At 42.2% G+C, this 16,111-nt stretch overlaps 3 protein-coding genes across 8 annotated transcripts; 1 reads left to right on the top strand and 2 right to left on the bottom strand.

The window, feature by feature from the left end:
* The first annotated feature begins 145 nt into the window (after positions 1-145).
* On the top strand, positions 146-3,438 carry mdh1b (malate dehydrogenase 1B, NAD (soluble)). 3 transcript variants are annotated; one of them, XM_028572138.1, is made up of 10 exons: positions 146-266; positions 372-484; positions 594-728; positions 1,320-1,462; positions 1,573-1,741; positions 1,831-2,179; positions 2,284-2,425; positions 2,739-2,914; positions 3,000-3,139; positions 3,265-3,438. In XM_028572138.1, exons 3-10 carry the CDS (start codon positions 648-650, stop codon positions 3,307-3,309), a joined length of 1,245 nt encoding a protein of 414 aa, XP_028427939.1. In that variant the 5' UTR covers positions 146-266; positions 372-484; positions 594-647; the 3' UTR covers positions 3,310-3,438. The 3 variants fall into 3 exon arrangements, with proteins under 3 accessions (XP_028427939.1, XP_028427938.1, XP_028427937.1); XM_028572137.1 differs by having other exon boundaries at positions 146-290; XM_028572136.1 differs by lacking the exon at positions 146-266 and having other exon boundaries at positions 297-484.
* Positions 3,439-3,624: 186 nt separating this feature from the next.
* On the bottom strand, positions 3,625-12,031 carry retreg2 (reticulophagy regulator family member 2). Its single transcript, XM_028572135.1, is given in 10 exon segments — positions 3,625-6,001; positions 6,003-6,481; positions 6,887-7,022; positions 7,746-7,834; positions 9,120-9,257; positions 9,644-9,728; positions 10,025-10,154; positions 10,525-10,555; positions 11,099-11,202; positions 11,718-12,031. Coding segments are annotated over 10 exon segments (1,776 nt in total). The 5' UTR covers positions 11,972-12,031; the 3' UTR covers positions 3,625-5,671.
* A 1,065-nt stretch (positions 12,032-13,096) lies between these two features.
* prkag3a (protein kinase, AMP-activated, gamma 3a non-catalytic subunit) lies at positions 13,097-16,047 on the bottom strand. 4 transcript variants are annotated; one of them, XM_028571880.1, is made up of 13 exons: positions 15,896-16,047; positions 15,761-15,800; positions 15,475-15,575; positions 15,299-15,380; positions 15,163-15,221; positions 14,846-14,906; positions 14,699-14,753; positions 14,482-14,608; positions 14,217-14,382; positions 14,068-14,105; positions 13,765-13,911; positions 13,474-13,665; positions 13,097-13,398 (listed from the first exon to the last, which is right to left on the bottom strand). In XM_028571880.1, exons 1-12 carry the CDS (start codon positions 15,911-15,913, stop codon positions 13,549-13,551), a joined length of 1,011 nt encoding a protein of 336 aa, XP_028427681.1. In that variant the 5' UTR covers positions 15,914-16,047; the 3' UTR covers positions 13,097-13,398; positions 13,474-13,548. The 4 variants fall into 4 exon arrangements, with proteins under 4 accessions (XP_028427681.1, XP_028427683.1, XP_028427682.1 ...); XM_028571882.1 differs by having other exon boundaries at positions 13,572-13,665; XM_028571881.1 differs by having other exon boundaries at positions 14,217-14,379.
* Between the last annotated feature and the right edge of the window lie 64 nt (positions 16,048-16,111).

Here is a 16,111-nt window from a genome sequence, read left to right as displayed (position 1 = left end):
CATCTATGGTTACATAGCAACCAACGCCACACAAATGTTTTTCCTAGGAAGGCGAAGGCATGACCAGCCCTGCTTTCCTCCTGATTGGCTAGTACTCATTGCTTGGTCTGGTTGGATTGGTTAGGTTTACGCAAGAGGAGTGGGATTGGTTAGGGTTAGGGCAAGAATGGCATGGTAAGCCAATCAGAGGCAAAGCAAGCGAGAGTAGGGCGGGACATGACTTCGCCATCCTAGGGGAAAAGTACTCGACTCCCGGATACAGGATAGTATGGCAAAATTTGTGCTTGCTGGTAAAGTTTGATGTTACTCATTATCTCATAGTATGTACACAAAATATCGCAATGCTGATTTTTACGATGTAACCTCTACAGGTAAAACAGACTGTCCACATTACGCCAAAGCGGAACTATTAGCAGACCGTTTGCAGCGATCTCTGCCAAACTTCAGGATCCAAAAGATCTCCATCCTCCCACATGAATGGAAGGTATTTTTATTTAAAACGCTTTCAAGTCTCCTTAATTTACAAACCACTGGTATATTTTCCGTGTTACTTATGTGTCACCTCAATTTGACCTCTCACTGGTCTCTGATAGGAATGGCTGGAAGCCACCTGTAAAAGAAACGGCTGGAAACACGAGCAGTCCCCTATGGTTTGGAGGGAACTGGTGGACCACGGGGGGAAAGGGATTCTCTTAGGGGACTTCAGTGACTTCCTAGAGCATTGCCAGGTATCATCGTCATTCATTATATTTTCTTAATTAAAGATATTAATTAATTAATTTATATAGACCTTAGTGGTCCCCTAATACTGTATCTGAAGTCTCTTTACCGAAATTCAGCCTTGGTGCAGAATTACAGCCACTAGAGCCAGTCCCACAATGAGCTTTCCTTAGGATGTGCCATTTCTGTGTCTGTAGTGATTGAGGAGGAGAGAGGGAGGGGGGGGGGGGGGGGGGGGCCTTGACCAGCTGCCACTTTGCTCGTTTGAAAGCCATGAAGTCTCTCTCTCATGGGTGGGCCAAATTCTCTGGGCGGGCAAAGCAGAGAAAGGGGAGGTAACCTTGCTCCTTATGAGGTCATAGGTAGAAGATTCCAGATCGGCCCATTTGAGCTTTCATTTTCTCAAAGGTCAGAGCAGGATACCCAGGGCTCAGTTTACACCTATCACCATTTCTAGCCACTGGAGGACCATAGGCAGGCTGGGGGAACGCATATTAATGTTAAAAAACCTCATTAAGTGAAATGTTCATGCCATGGGACCTTTAAAATCACTTCTCAACTTCCATACCTGCCAAATTCTGTAATCAATGGTTGCGTAGGACTACTACAACATCACATCAGACATGTCTACGGATGAAATGCTAAGCGTTGCTGCAGAGAATCTGGAAACCAAGATGAATCTTATTGCAGAGGAGCAATATCGTGTCAGTCTTATCAAACCCCTTCACATATGGATCAGCAGGTGGGTTAGTCGGACAAATTCAAAACCAAAGAAAAATATACATTTTCAATGTTTTTTTTGTGTGTGGAACTGTTTCAAGTATGGTGTACATTTCCCCCATACATTCCCAGTGCTCTCAGCTCAACCTGCCACTTCCTGATCCCTTATCTGCTCTCTGCTGAGGTGTTCCCCCACGTGTCTGCAATCAGCCTCCACCTACTGGACCTGGAGGGGAACATGGAGGAGTTGCAGTGGCTGAGGATGGAGACGGAGGACCTGGCACTCCATCTGCTCCATCAAGTATGCTACTTTTTAGGATCATGGTTTTAATTAAGCATATCAGAAGAAAAATAAAGCCATCTAACATTTTCTTTTTTTTTTTTCCACAGGTGACCATTCACACAGATCTGGAACAGGCCTTCCGAGAGGCGGATGTCATTCTACTGCTGGATGAGGGGTGGTCGGAAGACAGAGATGGAGAGAACGAGGAGGAAATGAAGAAGAAGACGGTAAAGGGAATCTCAGACAGGTACAGAGAGTACGGACAGCTGATTGACACAATGGCCAACAAGGACGTGAAGGTGATCGTGTCTGGTGAATCGTTTGTGAACCTGAGATGCTCACTTCTTTTGGACAACGCACACTCCATCGACAGCCACCAGTTTGTCACCGTGGCAACTCAACTGGAGAACGAAGCCAAGGCCATCATTGCAAAGAAGCTGAAAGTGAGGACTTCAGGTAGTAAATTCTCTCCCTTCGTACCTTCTGTATATTCCCATTGCTTTTCAGTATGGGACTATTCATCCAAGATAAATGACCTCTCCCTCTTCTTCTGCTCTAAGATATTACAAACGTCATTGTTTGGGGAAACATCAGTGGTAGTTTCTACATTGACCTGCAGAGGGCAAAGGTTTTCAACTACGGTGGGGCAATCAAAGGACCAGCTTTCTTTTCCCAACCAGCCAAAAGCATTCTCCAAGGAAGGTTTGTTCCAATACAAATAGGATTTCAATAAGTAATACCAGTAAGTCAATCTTAGTGTGCTTTAAACACTAAATTAATGGCTCATCTGATGTTATATACTTAAGTCCACCCACCTGGCACTTTATCCAACACAATAAGGGTAATATCAAATTACAAAACTGCCTACCAAACTGTACCCTGCTGTGTCTTCAATCAGTGCCAATGTTGATTGCACAGTACTCTATTCTGAATGCTCTGATCCAAAACACCCTGCGCTGGGATATGCCAATAAAAAAAAAAAAAAAAAAAAGCCAATAATCTCCTTCTCTTCCAGGAAATGGTTGGAAACAGACTTTCAAGACTTGGTACGTTGTCAGCGTGCGGCTGTGACTTCAAAGACCTGCCGAGCAGCTGCCATGACGGTTGCCAATGGGATGCTTGCTGTCCTTAAGGCTTGGAATGGCATTTGTAGTCCCGATGAAGTCTTCTCTATGGGTGTACTTTGCCCAGGTAAACACAACGCATTATTTTAGACATTGATTTTGGCTGCTCTAGCTAGTGTAGATGTGTAACTGTCATCTTTGGCTACTTGCAGGCTACTACAATCTTCCAGATGGCATCGTTCTCTCAATCCCAATAACTTTCACAGGCGGTAGATGGTCCGTGCTGTGTGATGTGACTATTGGAGACGAGTTGAAGGAGAGACTCCAGCTTTCTGCAAGAGAACTCCGGCAGGTATGTCTAGTTACAAAATGAACAAGGGATGTTGCACAACACACATTTTTCATAGCTGCAATCTCACTTTAGCATTTCAAAAGATGTTTCTAAGGTACTAACAGAGGCGTTTTTCCTTTCCCCAGGAAAAAGAACTTGGATCAGAAAATTGCACAATGGTTATAAAGTAGACCGTTGATAGGTGTTAAAAATGTGCATATTGGGCGCCTTGGTAGCTCACCTGGTAGAGCCATATACAGGGTCTCAGTCCTCAACGCAGTGACATGCAGCAAAGGGCCGCAGGACGGAACCGAACCTGCAGCCCTTTGCTGCATGTCATTCCCCTTCTCCGTGTCAGAAATAAAAGGCCTAAAAATGGCAACAAAATAATCTTTACAAAAAAAGAAAAAAATTGTGCATATTAACACAGACTTAAAACATAGGTTAGAAGTTGGTTACAATGATCAGGGTAATAATTCAGATAAATGGCAGTCCTACATCTGAAGTTTGTTTCAGTTTGTTCTTTTATTCTCTTACTTTCACATGTGGTGTTATTTTACCAGTTTAATGACAATAAATCTTTTCTGCTTTGTGAAACTTGCCCATTACTGTTATATTTTTAGATGTAAAAGATCAAACTGAGTACTTTATGGAAAAAGGAGAAATTAGAAAATATATTCCTTTTTTAAAATTGTACAGTTCAGTAAGTGCCTTTTTTATAGTTCAAGAAGCGATATTTTAAGCATAAAACACACTACTAACTTACACAAACTGTTAATATCCTTCTTTAAATCTGATGTTATCACTTGCCGCCCATTTCCCTTTCCGTTTTTAGCAGTCTTTTTAAAAAGGAGGACACGTCAAAACTTTTCTTCCCCTCGTTGGTAATTCAATAATAAACTAACTGAATTTAATGGGCTCTTTTAACCTGAAACATTCATATGGATTTTTTTTTTCTCACAAATTGTGCAGTACTTTGTCAGTTGACAAGGAGAACTTGAACAGAGCGTCGTTTTTACATGCAGAATATACACGTTCCTTTTGAACATTTCTACACTATACACAAGGAGGCATTGACTGAAAAAGGACAGGTTAGTACAAATACAGTGCATTACAACAAGTCGGGAAATGGACACACATTCTGCAATGTTAAATTCAATTTGTACAACCCACCCCTGAGACTTGAATGCTGAGTGGTTTACAAAAGCAAAACCGGCCTCTTTATACACTCGAGCATAGTGCTAAATTTCTTTTTGTCATGTCAAAAGTTCTCCACAAATTCCCAGCAGCGGCCAGATACATTATTAATTCATTTATTACGTCCCTCGAGAAACAGAAACAAAATCTGCCCCAGTAGAAGTAACACTCCTTTGAAAATTGACCTCAAATATTTGTCATGGTAAATACATGCGTGATGCATGGCATGCATGGACTTTACTATGTATGACTTGACTATACATGTAACAAATAGTTGGGTACAGACGGGCCTATCAACAAGAAGCGTGTCTTTTAACAGAGTTGTAGATCAAGAAGAAATTCAATTACATATGGATGTGTGAAGTTAAATTCTATTTGCAAATATTAATAAAAATGAGGCATCAACCACAGAGACAAAAATCCAGGAACATTTCTTTTATCTTGCCACGCCAAAGTCACTTACGTGTACGGGTAAAGATCTACTACTTTAACATCCAATAATGTCAAAGATTAAGTTTCCATTTCCAGGCAACAAGTGAAAGACCACTAATGACCGAATGTTTCTGTCAAAACTGTAACCTCGGAGACCTTGGAGGGGAGGATAAAGTGAAGGATAACACTATTGTCGCACTAAGTCTAACTCTGGGAATAGCCAACAACATTTTAAACCTGGACGTCCACGCTGTCATCATTAAAACAATTATCATACAATCATTACGGGCAACTGAAGGGATTCCATTTACTTTTAAACTTCCCCTCAGCTTAACAACAAAGTATCATCGAATGACGTTAAATTAAATAATTTATAGCATATATTAATTGTTATATAATCCAACATTTCAACTCTTCGTAACACCATCTAGATAAAGACCTTTATGAAAACGACATGGAAGGGTTATTGAGCTCTCAGCCGCGGTAGAAAACAAAGGCGGCATTGTTCTGACAAAAGACTGAACACGGGACTGATTTTTCCACTACGCTGTAAGATATTTGCCTGCTAATTTATCAAGCAAATATCAATGTTGTTCAACCCCTGACAAGAATGATGTCTCTAGGACAGTTAACCTAAGCCAATTCTGCCCTGAACTTGCTCTCCCAGAACATGATCTACTATCTGGCCAGCAGGCCCCAAAAAAATAAAAAATAAAAAAAATCACTACTGCAAATGGAGGCTGAACAGACCCTTCCAACGCAGAGTAATCTCGTCCACATGCCACACAATAACCAACCAACAGTATTAAACGGCAAACTCTTGGATTCATGTTTTGTATATAGCAGTATGTATGGATATAATGTAGGTCTAATGTAGAAATAAAAACAAAAGAGTTGGCGGCAGGGGGGAGCAAAACAGGGAAGCTATGACTGTGGTTGATGCTGAGGAGGCGGAGGCGTCTCTGGAGCTCCCGAGGCTCCTCCCACTGCCTGTCTGTCAGCGATGAGGTCCAGCCCCTCATCCAGCCCCTCCAGTTCACTTTGGTCCAGAAGCTCAAAGTCCTCTTCCTCGGTCGGAACTACAGTGTCGTCAGGCATCTCCTCTCCGGTGACGCTTTCTGTCGTAATCGCCTCATCCAGGTCCTGGTCAGCCCCGAGCGCTCCTATTGTAGTAATCATAGTGTCAGCAGTGGTCTCGGTGGGTGGGGTGGAGGTCTCCAGATCGCCAGGTGGGGTTTCAGTTGGAAGGAACTCTGGCGAGGGAGGGCTCCTCGCTGGCCTCGCTGGAGCGCAGCATGGCCGACAGAGTGTTCTGCACCACGGTGGAGATGGCTGTGCTCACTATTTCCTCGCTCAACGCCTCCAAGGACTGTTGGGTACCCTGGGCCACCGCAGCTTCCTTCTCCTCTTCCTCCCTCGTCCCCGCTGCCTCCCCTGCGCCTGGCGCGGGCAACATGCCCTCCTCACCCCCAGGTGGTCGCCCATGTCCGTTGAAGTGCGTGTTCACAAAGTGGAGCGGAGATGCTAGGTGCTGGATAAGGAGGCTGGCGGGACTCAGCAGTTCCCTCTCGGACTGAGCGCCAGCCTGGGCTGCGTCGCCCTGGCCGGGGCCTCGCAGGGGGAAGTGGAGCAGGCTGGGATCGATGGATGGGAACTCCTCGACGGAGGGGAACTCCGGCAGATCCCGCAGGTAGGACTCCTCTGGGTCGCTGTGTAAACTCTGCTGGTCCAGGTCTGTAGTAGCAAAAAAAAAAAAAAAAAAAAAAAAAAATATAATTCACAGATAGAGATGTTTTTGGTTAAATATTACAGCAATAAATCACAAATATATGTTTTATCAAGTGCAGACTTGACTGAACATTCTGTAATTACCCAGTTAAAAGAAAACTGCTGATGCAAAGAACCAGTGGAGAAAAAGAACATCTGCATACATTTCCTTCTAAATGAGCACAGCTAAACATCACTGTTCAGCTGGCACACCACCAAGTGAACCTCATACATCAGTCAACGCCTCCGTTGACTGATGTGTTCTGCTATATTTTTGAATTCCTTTGAACTTCCTACCAAGCAAAAAAAAAAAACAGCTACTTTTGTATGGGTATGAATTGAAGTGTGACAGCGATCTGAGTGATCATTTACCTTCCGAGACGTCAGTGAGTTGAGGGGTGGTGGCTCTCGACACGGAGAACCCTCCGCTCTCCAAGATGGACGCCTCCTCATCTGACAGCTCCGAGTCTGTGATGGCCATCGCCAGAGCTGTGGTCTTCACATCCACCTGGCCGACAAAATCACAGCGTTATACCACTGGTAACACACAAATGCAGTGTCTTAGTTCTAGAGCTGCTCGATTATGAAAATAAATAAATAAAAATCACGATTATTTTGGTCAATATTGAAATCACGATTATTTTACACTATTACTCATTGACTTTTGGAAAGACGTTGCAATTATTAAACTTAAAAAAAAAGAAGTGAAAAAGTAAAAGCAAAATCAACAGTGTAAACACCTAGAACTGTGAAATTTCCCTTCATACTTTTTTTCCATCCAGAACACAAGACAAAATAAGAGTTTACTTGCAAAACGCAATGTGCAAAACAATCCTTTTTCTCGATTACACTGTCTTTGTGATCATAAGGAGCTGAAATCATAATCACGATTCAAATTTCGATTAATTGCACACCCCTACTTGGTTCATTCAATAGAAACAGCACATGGACTGCCTACCTGACATTACAGCAACAGTGTCGGTTACTGAATGGAACTGTGCCCTGCAGGTGCGTAATGGAATCTGGTCACACTTGAAAAATATATATTTTTGAAGCTATTTACTACACCACAATGCAGAGCTCCATTTGAGAAAAAACAAACAAACACATTTCCTGCTTCCCACACTACTACTGCTTCCTCTGTTGGTCTTATGGTATACACACTCTCATAAAAGTCTAAAAAAAAAGTGGCAGTGAAACATGGGTTGAGTTTGGAGGTGTGTCTTCATACCGTTGGGGCAAAACAGGACAGCTCCTCCTCACTGTCGCTCTCCGTTTCAGCTCTTGGCTCGTCCCCCTCCTCCATCTCCTTCTTCACCTCTGTTAAAACACATATACACACACACACTTTTATAATGAGAGGAAAATGCATTTGAAAAAAAATGTCCTTAAGAACGGATTAAAAGACAGAATGGCACTCAGGTTTATGCCATATCTTCAGAATGAGCAACAGTATACATGTACTGTTACACTGGGAGACACAGATAGAGATTGAGGGGGGGGTTGTTACAACTTAATAGGGGAATTAAATTTGAAACCGCAGTATGCTCGGACCAATCTCAAACGTATGTGTATTTCGATTTGCGGTTGGTTTTGGAAAGGTCTTGACGAAACGATCAAACAAAGCATAAATATAATGCAATTTAAAAAAAGGAAAGGAGGAAGGAGAATGTAAATCGCACTAATGTTAATGGTGCTTATATGGTTTGTTTTTTTCTCTCTCTTTCTTAATAGCTTGATAGAGTAGGACGTAAATTGGAGTAGTATTTTTGTATCATTTAAAATTGTCTGTTTAGCTTATCGTATTGGATTGTGCACTTGTCTATGGTAAAGACTGGGGGTAGGACATGACAAGCCTAGGCTTTTTCCTATCCCTTTTTGAATGGGTCTAGTATGCGTTATGTTGAAAAAAGATTTTGTGGTTATTCATTTTATGTATTTTATATTAGTTTGAAAATAAAAAATAAAGACATGGGATCTAGGAACAAATGTAACCGGAGGGACTTATAATCACACTTCCTTAATATTCAACATGGTTCTAGTTACACAGTTATGTTACATGTGGTGGGAGAAGAAAGGTGTTCTCAATCAATTCCTCACATGCTTATCCCTGTATTAATGTTACAAACACAGGCATTGGTTTTAATTTGGTGTAATGCGCTAGCCTGGGAAAACCCTGAAGAACTTCCCGCAAATTTGAGATTTGCTCTGCTAGTCTGTCTGGCCAAGAGCCCATTCAAGCCCATTTCCAATTTTTCCAAATCGAGGCACCAATCAACTGTTGAGGCGGGCTTTACACGATGACGATAGCGCAGCGATGGCAAGCAGCTTTTTGTTTACATTCAACACGATGGCCACCGAAGTGCAGCAACCCGTTGATGCCGCTGTGTCACCCGGATCGTTGGTCTGATTGGTTGAAGGACTATCCAATTGTTCCCAGAGGCATTTGAGCGGCGTCCGTTGGTGACGCCCCTTTGGAAATGGGCTGTGAATGAGACCCACTCTCAGCTACAACTGAGAAAGATCTGGTGTCAACCAGGCTAGTAATGCGCAAGAGTTAGGCCTAAATCTGTAGCCTGAAGGCGTGACAGACAGTAGCACTCACTCCTCTTGTCGTGCTTGCGGTGCTCGGTTTCTCCTTTCATGCTGTAGTCCAGTTTCATCAGGATTGGCTCCAAGCCGGTGTACATCCTCTGGATCAGTTCGTGGTACACCACCAGCGGCCACAACAGCACGCTCAGGACTGAACAGGTGCACAGACAAAACAGTGTCAACTTTATACTGCCTTTTTTCTTCACCAGTATCACAACAAGAGTGCCATACAATAAAAATGAGCCATTTTAACAGTTGATGTGATAAATATCCACTTGCTACAAAATATTAAAATACAAGCAGAATGGCCTATTAGACATTCCCCTGCACCTAAAGGATTCCTGATGTGTACTGAACACATTACCAGGGAAACCAAGACCACAAGAAAATCAAAGTACTCCATTAACCGCTACTATTGCCTGTTATCACACACACACACACACCCCCTCTGTTTGTCAGGACAAGCACACAATCCAATGTAAATTCAGGGCTTAGCACAATAGTTTATTTATGCCGATTAGGCAAAAGGTGACTCACCAATAATATAGGAGATCATGATTCCTGGTACGTAATGCCCAACCACGGCAAGTACAAGACAGCCACTGCACATCATCACACAGAACTGGGAAACAGAACAAGTAAAAGGGAATGAGGCTATTACACCTTCAGCGCTGCACAGGATACAGGATGAGGAAGTGAAAACGTGGCATCTCTGCAGGTGTGTTTCTGCACGATAGAAGAGAATGCAGCGCCTGCTGAGATCAGACAGATTGGGTAGATATCCCATACTTATATACAGTTGCGTTCAAGGTGAATTTGCAATAATTAACCACAAATACAAGCATTTAGGAAATACGCGACACCTTTCCGGTCAATTCCTTTCTTTGTGTGTCAATGGGCAGAATCAGTGTGCTGTACCTTGCCATGGTTCTGTTGTTTGTACTGCAGCATCTCCTGCAGGTACAGGCAGTAGGTCAGGTAGCTTTCAGCCAGATGGTGGCTGAGCTCAGGAATGCTGAGCAGATGCTGCTCCACACTCATTGTGTCACTGTATGCAAACAATACACACACACACACACACACACACACACACACACACACACACACACACACACACACACACACACACACACACACACACACACACACACACAGTACTTTAATGCTTGCAGAGAGGTAGTGCATGATTCTATGTTAATGTAATGACAGTGGAGACGCCTGGTAGCCTAAAATTAGTTCTGATGATACTGTATGGTGTGACGTGAAGGAAATGTTGTAAACATAAAGACAGACTTCACAACGCTGGAATTTAACTGATGCTTTGATTTCTAATTACTTGACGATATGAAGACACAAGAGCAGAGTCAAAGAAAACGATCTAACAAGTAATCTGTTTATTGTGCAAATACACTACATACCTTTGTACGGGAGGAGCCTCTGCATGTTCAACTGAAGTAGGAGAAAAACACAATTAGCAGCAGATCATGAACATGTGTTTCAGCAAACATGTTTTTCAAGATTATTAAAGAGATTCAAGGGCTTTATGCTTAAACAAATGTATGTATTGTGTTTGATTACATGTTAATGTTGTTTAATATCAAATCAATCATACACTGGTTGTGAATCGGAAAACCTTAACTTAGATTGATTAGAATGTAAGATTTCCATCAGGTAACTATGCATTAACTGACACGTTTAAGAACACTAATAACATTTTGCAGATTTTCAAAAAGGTTGTGGTCTTTCAGTCAATTTTTTGCTTGAGCATTTCCCACCTTGACAAGGCACAAACACTGCAGGAAAAATACTTCATCTTAAGCCGATAAACAGAGTACACACTGACATAGTCATAGCAGGCTTCTCTATCCAGTGAAGATACTGTGATTCCACAAATATTGATTTTAGTTGGCTCAGCAACAGTGAACATGTGCTTGGGCAATGAGTGACAAAGTCTGAGAACTAGATTGGAATGACATAAAGTCCTGGGTTTACCGGTAATGATGGGCAACTTGGGCTTCCATCTCTCCAGTAGCATGAGTCCCAGCAGGGACACACTCAACAGGAACAGAGGCCGCAGGGAGGTGGATGACAGGAGCCTGTGGAGACACATAGACAAACAGCCTACCAATTGGATTGTTCAACACAAAAATGTAATAAAACATACATGTGATGTCAGGAAACTCACTTCCAAATTAAACTTTATAAATACATCTATACAGCACCTCTGTTAGTCGGCTGTCATTGACAGCTGGTTCACAAGGCCTGGGCCACTAAGCATGACATGAGTGTTTGTTAGGAATAAGCTATACAAAGCTGACGGGTGTAAACAACTCAAAATAACTCTGGCTGCGTATTTTGTCAGCGCAATAATGTTTTTCCTGATAGTATTTAATGCATTACGCCAAATTTGCCGAGCTAAAAAAAATAAGTTTAAGCTGTCTAGAAAGCTACGTTAGCATTTGGCTAAAGACGTGGGATTAGCTAATTTATCTTGACGTTCACTCGTAATATCGTCGCTGATGTTAGCCAGCCTAGCTAACGATGTTCAATGCAACCTCATTGCGCTGTCAAGAATGTGAATAACGTGACTGAACACGGACTCGACGGTTACCAAAATAACGTGTTGAGTGTCAGGGCGACAGAGATGCTGTAGAATGGCCTCTCCCAGACCAACAGCCTCTGCACCCATAGCAGCAGGGGCTCATACTGCGATAGCCAACCCTGAAGACGCTCCCGCAGGCGGACGAGCTCCGGGTTTTCGTCCCCGCGCGTTTGTTCCGATGTCCCTGAAGGGAACAGAGACTCAAGACCGACAGAAGAGGAGGTAACCGATGGGCGTCTTCTGGCCTCCTCCTCGCTCGCCATGTTTCCCCCACTTTGTTATGTTGTTGGGATATCACGGGGTATATGCAAAGAGCAGAGTCAAGTGTGACAGACTTACAGAGAATGTAAGTTTCCGGTTATTACTTTCAAAATAAAACCTTTCGCTTATAGCAACACAAAACACCAACGCGAAAATGATCAATAGAGATGTATTTGGTCAATACAAATACACATTATAAAAATGAAAGGTGTTTTCTTTTACAAATAACATCATATCTAATATAATGATTAGTAATCATTTCAGAGATGTTATGTCCGGCACGGTAAGCTTATTTTACTTTGAAGGCAGTATTAATTTCCGTCCTTAGTCTTGATGGTTTCTGGCAACTTGATGTACCAATACAGATGGGCGTACGGATCACGTGTTCCTTGTTTACGGAGAATGGGGTTAATTTTTTATTTTTTTATTGCAGAATAGAGAATGGGCTTAAAGCCCATTGGGCCCCTGTGTGGTTAGATATACTGCTGCATGCATGAAATGTTGCGCAAAGGTAAAACACCTGCAAACACTCTCCCAAACATGTAGCCAGAGACGGTTTAGTATAGAGGATCTTTACTTATATGAATGTTTTATTTTGAAGGATGTAACCGAAAATTATTGCTTATGCGATAAATCTAACTTGACATGTATGTAGTTGTAGTTACTGTATGTGGCCGCTAGAGGGCGTAAAACACATTTTCCGAACATTATGTTTATTAAAGCTGTAGCTAGCTATACCGACAACTTTACAGTTAAATGTTACACAAATAAAGTCAAGGAACTAATCAGACCAGGGCATACAAAGTTAAATGAAAGACATTTAAGGCAGTTCAATACTTTTTATTTTATTTTTATGTTTTGTTGAATGTAAGTTTTGAGATTAGATTAAAAATAGAAACGTGACTCCTTAAATTTTTTCTCTATTAAAAGAGTAATCCATCTCTTTTCTGTACACGGATAGGGATAGGGTTCAGTTAATGAACACCATAGTCCATAGTTTAGATTGAAAAGACCACACACACACACACACACACACACACACACACACACACACACACACACACACACACACACACACACACACACACACACACACACACACACACACACACACACACACACACACACACACACACACACACACACACACACACACACACACACACAAGTTTTGATACAAATGTTTAATACAGAAAATATACAGTGTTGCATAAACACATATTGATCAATTTGATCAAATGCAGCCAATATGGACATTGTGCTTGGAAACCTATAAAGATTCAGTACATGTTCAAGGTTGGCTCATTGTCCTTTTATAGTTACTTGAACACAGCACATCAATCATGGATGACATCTTCATGTAAACAGCAGCACAGCCAGAGGATTTTTCTTCCTTTTGTGGTCTCTCATTGCAGTCACAAGTTGATTTCTGAAAGACATAAGCACGATCTTCTATCATTCTACTTAGCAACTACAATGAGTAAAAAACGCTTGAGAGGCCTACCTGGCTGGGTATACACGGCCAGGACTCAAGCCTACACAGGTGGTAAAGGAGAGTAGGGGACCATCTGTCCTGGTGCTAGGACAAAAGGGCATCAATACCTGCGGGGGTTAAGACCATGGCCTGCAGCAGGTCAGACAGAGAGATGATGCCCTTCACCACATCAGCCCGGTCCACCAGGACCAGCCGATGGACCTGGAAAGGACAAGGAGAGAACATTCTCCTGTGGTTTTCCGATTGTCTGATTTCATGAGAAATATTTGAGACCAAACTCATTCAAAGAGAAACACCTACCTCAGCGTTAACTATACGGTCTATGATGATTTCCAAGGTTTCATCAGGGTAGCACTTGATTACTCCCTCAATAAAACATGAGCGACTGCGAACGGCCTCCTGCATTGGCATGTCCAGATTGTTGTACATCTTCTGGGCTGCTAGATTCTGCCATGGAGTGAACACAGATACCTCAGTGTCGGAGCAGGTGACACCAAACAATGGTATGATATACAAGGATAAAGAATAAACTGTAGGCGTTCTTTGAGATTAACAAAGAGAGCCTTAGTTACACAAAAACAATGTGCAAGACAAAATACTCACAATCACATCAAATCTTGAGTAGAGTGACACCACTTTGCCTGAGAAAAGAAAATGTTGGACTCCGTAATATCAGCGCTAAATTGTAATGCCCATCAATACTAATAAATACAGCTATCTAATGTGAAACAATCACATTTTTAAGTGCATACCTTGTTCATCCACCACAGGTAGTGCAGACACTCGCCTTTCCACAAAAATGGAGAGGGCATCGTAAAGTGATGCCGTTTGCTGAACAGTGGCGATGTTCCTGAACGTTCCAATCCCAAGCTCCTGGATCTGCCTTCCAATGAATGCAGGCTTGGGAACTTGTTTCTGCTGAAAAAAAATCCAAAACAGCATTGTGAAGGAACATCAATGCATGCAAACAAAAAGCAGGTCGTAAGCGAGCCACATGCTAAACATCTGTGTGCTCACAAATATATGAAGAAACTTGAGGATTCTTTTGTGGGTGAGAATGTGCAGGACATTTCCAGACTCTGGGTCGATGACTGGCAGCCTGTGGATCTTATATTTGAGTAAGGAATAGATGGCGTCAAAGAGGCTAAAAGGGAAAGAGTAGAGGAAAGCATGTACTGCCAGTTGACTAGAAATCAGTTGAAATGGTTTAAAGATGAGCGTTGTGTGCACTCACCTGGCCTCTGGGGAAATACTAACGAGGAAGTGCTTGGAACACCGTAAGTAGACGTCTAGACAGAAGAAGAGAGAAAGACAGCTCTCATGGAAATTCACCGAAATGTGCACACGGGGGTAATATCTGTGATCAGTGTTGGTTATTTACTTTGAAATGAATCACCTCGCCATGTCTCAATCTTGTGGTTCTCCAGCTCATACATTTGAACCTTCAAAAGGGAAAACCCAAATGTCAAATTATGAGTCAGATTACTATTCAAGTAGGTCAAATCAAATATTGCAACCCTTCAAAACCTTCTGTCAAGTTTCCGTCTTTCACACTGTGTTGCTATAGGCCATCTCTGGTTATATTAAAAAAAGAAGGGGATGTTAAATAATAATGTCTGATCTATGATATTTATACTATCCTAAAAATAAAGCTTATCAGGATTTACATTTTGGGTACTGTAGGGTCTTCATACTCACCAAAGGGGACTTGTAATAGCAATGGAGGATGTTGATGAAATCCGTAATAGTCAGCATACCTGTGAAATGTTTCCATTATCAGAATTCACAGTGACCACTACTTCACTATGGCGATTCCAATAATCTTTCATCTTACCCACAAATCTCTGCAGCTTGCTGTCCCATAAAGGCGCAGCCCTCAAGCCATTTGCCACCAGTGCAAAAAAGGCCTTTTTCACCTTTTGGAAGTCATAACATTTACACAGTCAAGAGTAGAGATTTACTAGCAAAAAATAACAATGGTGATCCAAGTCCTGTGCATGCGTTTCTTACTTGTAGTGTGGTATCAAATATGACCAGTTTACAGCTGGTTGGAATGGCATCATAGCAGCAGTGACTTTTCATGAAATTCATGTAGACTGTGGCGTCAGCCTCTGTGTGGAATCACATGTTATAGCACATATCACAACAGCTGATCACACTACCTGACATAGACATACACACACCTTTAAACAAGCATGAACAGCACAGATCCTAGCACTGAACATGTACATACAACCCTGCTTATACGCACATCTACAAAGACAGATCATATGTATGCAGATGATTGTAATCGTACCTTGTTTCTTTATTTCCCGCCTCTTTTCTGGGAGTAACACCTACAACAGAGCAAGCGCACACGACATTGTCAGAATAGTTTAAACTCCACAAACACTTTTCTTCTAGTTATATTCAACCCAAAGTAGCATTTCACCTGTGAGGGAGGCTCCATAATTCTGTTGTGTCCATGAAAAAATTGATTTCAAAGCAGCAAACTCAAACTTGCTGGGGACTCCGCTTAGTTTGCTGCCCTTTCCTATGAAGCAGTTGGGTCTATATTAGGAGCTGTCAAGGGGTATGCAGGCCAGGGGTAAAAGAAGCTGGCTCAAGCTCAGGGGGAGGGACACTGAATAATCTGCCAAAACCAGAC

Source organism: Perca flavescens, chromosome 24, assembly GCF_004354835.1.
Source record: "Perca flavescens isolate YP-PL-M2 chromosome 24, PFLA_1.0, whole genome shotgun sequence".
NCBI lineage: Eukaryota > Metazoa > Chordata > Actinopteri > Perciformes > Percidae > Perca > Perca flavescens.
This window is presented reverse-complemented; position numbering and strand designations above follow the sequence as displayed.